Here is a 6,722-nt window from a genome sequence, read left to right as displayed (position 1 = left end):
ATCAACTGGCACCATAACTCTCTTTGTCCTTCTTGAGTATCTTCCTCTATTTTTGTTCATGACACTCATCCGTCCTGTTTCCCCTTCTCTTCTTCACCATTCTGCTCTGTTTCCTTTCCTGTCCTCTTCTTGTCTTTATCACTGCGAGTCAGAACTACTAGTTTCTTTTTGTAAAAAAAGATTTTTATTTATTTATTAATGAGAGACAGAGAGAGAGAGAGAGAGAGAGAGAGAGAGAGAAGCAGAGACACAGGCAGAGGAGAAGCAGGCTCCATGCAGGGGCCCCGAAGTGGGACTCGATCCCAGGTCTCCAGGATCAGGCCTGGGCTGATGGTGGCGCTAAACCACTGAGCCACCTGGGCTGCCCGAACTACTAGTTTCCACAAGATATTATTTTTTGGAATGGATTCTAATATAGAAATGCTAGGAGATTAAAGGAATCAGCTGAGAAAAAAATGGGCAGCAACAGAAGGAAGCAAAGCAGTCTATCAATAGCAAAAATCATGTCCCAGCATTGGCTCTATGAGGGTTACTGTCACTGCTCCTGCGTGGGAATGCCACTGTTCACACTGACTGGGTCATTGGTGTGGGTGCAGGATGCATTTGCTAGAACCTTCATATTGTACCTCAGCAACTCAAATTCTTGTTCCTTTTCCTCTCTCACTCCAAATTCCAAATCCAGTGTGGATGGGTTTTAGTTGCCAAACCTACATCACAAATGCCCTCACTTTAGTTATAAGGGGACAGCAAAGTCAGTTGTAGCTCTTTTGGTTCCCAGAGTGGATGGTAGTTTTGCCTGGCACCCAGGTTATGTGGTAGAAAAGAGGACTGGCTAGCTAAAAATGACATATATTCTCCAAAACTACGTTAATATACTTTGCCAGTTTAGTTCCTCACCCTTCTCTTCACTTTGTGTATTCCCCAATGTGTAGGTCAAACATGAGTATGCCTTGAGCTACCCTGATGCCTTCCAAGTCAATATTTGTAGTAGACGCACACAACAAAGCACATACCACCTGGATGTCCAGAGGACACTCTCTCTACAAACTGGCACGGCATCCTCATTTCAATGATTTTTCAAAATTTGAATATGGTTGACACACAATGTTGCATTAGTTTCAGGCGTACAACACAGTGATTTGACTCATTTATACTTTGTGCTAGGTTGACCCCAAGTACAGCTGTCATCTGTTGCCATACATTGCTATTACAATATTGTTGACTATATTCTTTATGCTGTGACTTTTATCCATGACTTCTTCATTTCATAACTGGAAGCCTGATCTCCCACCCTCCTTCACCATTTTGCCCAATTTTCCACCTCCTATGTCTCTGGCAAACAAGTTGTTCTCTGTATTTTTAGGTCTGATTCTTCTCTTTGTTTATTCATTTTTTTAGACATCACCTATGGGTGAAATCATATGGTATTTGTCTTTCTCATTCAGACTTATTTCTTTTAGTGTAATAGCCTGTTGTATCAAATGGCCTGATCTTATCCTTTTCTATAGCTGGGTAATATCCCATATACATATCTACATCTCCATTGTGTATAATACACACACACACATACTTGCTTATTCATTTGTCTATAGGTGGACACTTAGGTTGCTTCGATATCTTGGCTATTCTAAATAAGGCTGCAGTAAACGTAGGGGTGCATGTTTCTTTCCTTTTTTTAAAATTTAAATTTAATTTGCCAACATATAATCTCCAGTGCTCATCTCATGTATGTATTTTCAAATTGCTGTTTTCATTTTCTTTGGGTAAATGAAAATCTACCCAGTCACAAAGTGACTCCTATTCTTCACTGACCATCCTTTCACCTCCAATGTGTCACAAGAAGTGATGATGTCTCTACATTCTGAACTCTTTTCCATCGATCCCAGTGTCATTTCACCCATGCACTAGCTATATCACATGCATTTGAATCCCTTGGGGAGCAGGTTAAGATGCAGATTTATTAGATTTCATTCTTGACCCAATAATCTAATTCTAAAGAAATCCTTACCATCTATATTTTGCATGAAAAGTTCCTCAGACCATTCCAATGTGTATTCTTGTTTGAAACCCAGTAGACAGCAGTAACATTTTCCTGACTGGTATTCCTGACCCCAACTTCATCTCCCTAGGGCCTATTTTCTACACTGCCACATATTTATTTTAAAAAAAATCTTATGTGGGATGCCTGGGTGGCTCAATGGTTGAGCGTCTGCCTTTGGCTTGGATTGTGATCCAGGGGTCCTGGGACTGAGTCCTGCATCGGGTTCCCCACAAGGAATCTGCTTCTCCCTCTGCCTATGTCTCTGCCTCTCTCTCTGTGTCTCTCATGAGTAAAGAAATAATATCTTTAAAAAATGAAAATAAATAAAAATAAAAATATTACAGTGCCTCACTCCCTTTTTTTCAGTGCATGCTTCTTCCCTGATAAATAATGTTCAAGATCCCTCACATGCTATTCAACTCATTTTATAGCCCAGGCTCTTCAAGCCTCTTTCCCCTTCACCCTATGTCCATATCCTGGACACAGAATTTCCCTTTCATACTCAATCCTGTCCCATAAATTTAGTAACTATGTGTAATGTCTTTCATTTTCCCCATTCTGTAATCATGGCACATTTAAAAAATGGAAATAATCGCATTTATTTCCAAACCCCCCAAACAGATTCCATCGATCACCAGGTAACACACAAAACTGACAGGGCATTCGGATGTGCATAACTTACTTAAACTCTCCTCCCTGTATTTCCTGTCATAAATTGACTGAATTTTTGTTCAATTTCATTTCAGAAAGCACCCAGTGAGGACATGGAAAAGGAAAATGCAACATTGCTGACGGAGCTGATTCTCACAGGACTCACACATGAACCACAGTGGAAAATCCCTCTATTTTTGATGTTCTTGGTTATCTATCTTCTCACTATTGTGGGGAACATTGGTCTGATTGCTCTCATCTGGAATGACCCTCAGCTTCACATCCCCATGTACTTGTTCCTTGGCAGTCTGGCATTTGTGGATGCTTGGTTATCATCCACAGTGACGCCCAAGATGCTAGTCGGATTCTTCGCCAAGAGCAAAACGATCTCTCTCTCTGAATGTATGATACAGTTTTTTTCCTTTGCAATCAGTGTAACCACGGAATGTTTTTTGCTGGCAACAATGGCTTATGATCGCTACGTGGCCATACGCAAACCATTAACTTACCCAGTGATTATGTCCAATACACTCTGCATCCGGCTGATACTTTTGTCATTTTTAGGAGGACTTCTTCATGCCATAATTCACAGTTCTTTTTTATTCAGATTAACCTTCTGCAATTCCATCATGGTACATCATTTTTACTGTGATGTTATACCATTGTTTAAGATCTCCTGTACTGATCCTTCTATTAATTATCTGATGGTATTTATTTTCTCTGGGTCAATACAAGTCTTCACCATTTTGACTGTTCTTGTCTCCTACACACTAGTGCTCTTTACAATATTAAGAAAGAAGTCTCTACAAGGCATAAAGAAAGCCTTCTCCACCTGTGGGGCCCATCTCTTTTCTGTGTCGTTATACTATGGCCCCCTCCTTTTCATGTATGTGCGCCCTAGATCTGCACAGGCAGATGATCAAGATATGATGGACTCTCTATTTTACACTGTCATAATTCCGGTGTTAAATCCAATGATCTATAGCCTGAGAAATAAGAAAGTTATAGATTCAATGAGAAAAATGTTAAAGAGACATGCCTAGTACTCATAGTAACATCTGTTCTTCTTCCATTAAAACAACACAGAATTGTGCAGATTGGATGTTGCTATATGTTCGCTAGTGTTCAAATTTTTTGCAGGTATAATTGCCCTAGCATTCAAATGCCTTAAAGTGGGAATACAAATAAACCATCATAAATATGTGGGTATATTATTGAAAAAGATAGAATTTTATTCAAGTGTTCATGTCATACTAAAATAATTTAAAAAATATTTTACATGTTTTTATGTTCAATATTGCTTCATAAATGTGTTAAGCAGTGTAATAGTGTAATTTCTCTGAAAAGAATTTGAATGAGTCTTTTATAGCCACACAGTTGTGCAACTTGACTCACACCACATTTCACTCTACAGTGGGGTCAGGTTGTATTTGAGTGAACAGAGGCAAAAAAGTATAATGAGATATCGAATTTCAGTCTACCCTTGCCCTTCCTCTCTCACCACTGGTTCCACATATGGCCCTCCTGATACAACTAAGGATCACACACTAAAACTACTCAACATCTGTCACTGTTATATTATTGATACTTTTATATCATGTTGATATTCTCTTACTTTGCAAACATTGCTGTCAGACATTTTCATAAACAGAAGTCTATATGGTATCCTTGTGGAATAACTTTTCAAGGAGTGTTATATCTATCAGATTACATATATATATATTTATGTATACAGCATACATATCTAGAACTCTATATATGCATGTTTATATTTGATATTCACATATATGAACAGATTACATGACATATGCACACATGTGAATATATATTTACATGTGTAAATATATATATTATATATATATTCCACAGTAATATATATATACTTATATATATATATTTCTGTATATATATATATATTTCCTTACCCTGCATAATGAGTATATTTCATTGTAAACTCATTACCCTGCATTTGTGAGCCTGGCCGTGTTTGAGGTACTTTCAAATAAAATCTTAATAGAACTCTGAAATCTCTTTCTTCAAAATTCTTCTACTGACCCTGTGTTTTACCTAAAAATAACTTACTGAAAGCCTTCTGGATACCCTCTTTTGGCATATGTTGTTGTTCATATGGTCCCTCCACAGAGAATGCTTCCTGAGTGTACCCATCTTCATGTACAATTGAAATGGTATCCTTTCTTCAAAGGTCTTCTTAAATGTTTCACTTCCTTGACACATTTACAGATTACATTGAAGAAGATAAAAATGGTCACTCTTTTGAATCATTGGATATTTTACTTATTCTTCTTGGCCATTAGTATGGCCATATATAATACTGAGTTTTCATCTATTAGCTTTTTAATTTGTATTTTTTTTAAGTTTTGATTTTAATCACCAAGTGCTCATCATAAGTACATTCCTTAATCCTTATCACTTATCTTACCCACTGCTCAACCACCTGCCCTCTAGTAACCATGAGTTTGGTCTCTCTCTAGTTAACAGTCTGTTTCTTGGTTTGTTCCCCATACTCTTTTCTCTGTCCACTCATTGCTTATTTGGTTTGTTTCTTAAATCCCACATATGAATGATCATATGGTATTTGTCTTTCTCTGATATATTCCATTAGCATTATATATAGATATTATATATAGTATATTATATATAGTATATATAATAGTATATTATATTATATATAGTATATTATACTATATTATATTAGTATATATATTATATTATATATAGTATAATATATATAATATATTATATAATAGTATAGTATATATTAGTATATTATATATGTTTATATATTATATGTATATTGTATAATATATATTTTATATATATATATATATGTAATCACAACTTTTTTATTCATTCCTCAAATGAAGGATGCTTGGGCTGCTTCCATATCTTGCCTATTGTAAACAAGCCCCTACGAACATAGGGGTGCCTGTATCCCTTTGAATTAATGGTGTGTATCCTTTGGGTAAATACCCAGTAGTGCAGTTGCTGTATCATATGTTATTTCTATTTTTAACACTTTGAGAGACCTCTATACTCTTTTCCACAGTACTGCACCAGTGTGCATTCCCACCCTAACAATGTAAGAAGTTCCCTTTCTCTCCATATACTCACCAACACCTATTGTTTCTTGTGTTGTGTGAAGTAATATCTTGTGCTGTGTGTGGTTTTGATTTGCATTTCACTGATGAGTGATGATGAGAGTCTTTTCGTGTGTCTGTTTGCCACCTGTATGTCTCTTTTTGGAAAAATGGCTGTTCATGTCTTCTTCCCATTTTTCAATTGGATTATTTGCTTTTGGGGTGTTGAGCTGTATATGTTCTTTATAGATTTTTGGATGCTAACCCTTTATCAGATATGTCATTTCAAAATATCTTCTCCCATTCTGTACGCTGCCTTTTAGTTTTGTTGATTGTTTCCTTTGGTGTGCACAAGCTTTTTCTCTTGATGATGTCCCAATCGTTAATTTTTGCTTTTATCCCCCTTGTCTCTGGTGACATGTCTAATAAGTTGCTACAGATGAGTTCAAAGAGGTTTCTGCCTGCTTTCTCCTTTAGGATTTTGGTGGTTTCCTATCTCACACTTAGGTGAATTTCTTTTTCTGTATGGTGTAAGAAAGTGGTCCAGTTTCATTCTTCTGCACGTTGCTGTCCAGTTTTCCCAACATCATTTGTTGAAGAGACTGTCTTTTCTCCATAGGATATTCCTTCCTGCTTTGTCTAACATTAGTTGACCATATACTTGTAGGTCCATTTCTGGGTTCTCTCTTCTGTTCCATTGATCTATGCATCTGTTTTTGTACCAGTACCACACTGTTTTGAGTGCAATGTTCTTCCAACCCAGGAGCATGGAATACTTTTCCATTTCTTTGTATCCTCTTCAATTTCTTTCTAAGCAATCTATAAAATTTAGAGTACAGGTCTTTTACCTCTTTAATTAGTTTTTTCCAAAGGTATATTATTGTTTTTGGTGCAATTGCAAATGGAATAGATTCTTTGATTTCTTTTTCTGC

At 36.6% G+C, this 6,722-nt stretch overlaps 1 protein-coding gene across 1 annotated transcript; it reads left to right on the top strand.

Moving 5' to 3' along the window:
• Positions 1 to 2,787: 2,787 nt before the first annotated feature.
• LOC129503870 (olfactory receptor 5H2-like) lies at positions 2,788 to 3,735 on the top strand. The gene has a single exon (XM_055316332.1). It carries the CDS (start codon positions 2,806 to 2,808, stop codon positions 3,733 to 3,735), a length of 930 nt encoding a protein of 309 aa, XP_055172307.1. The 5' UTR covers positions 2,788 to 2,805.
• Positions 3,736 to 6,722: the final 2,987 nt, after the last annotated feature.

This window comes from Nyctereutes procyonoides, unplaced genomic scaffold (assembly GCF_905146905.1).
Source record: "Nyctereutes procyonoides isolate TBG_1078 unplaced genomic scaffold, NYPRO_anot_genome, whole genome shotgun sequence".
NCBI lineage: Eukaryota > Metazoa > Chordata > Mammalia > Carnivora > Canidae > Nyctereutes > Nyctereutes procyonoides.
This window is presented reverse-complemented; position numbering and strand designations above follow the sequence as displayed.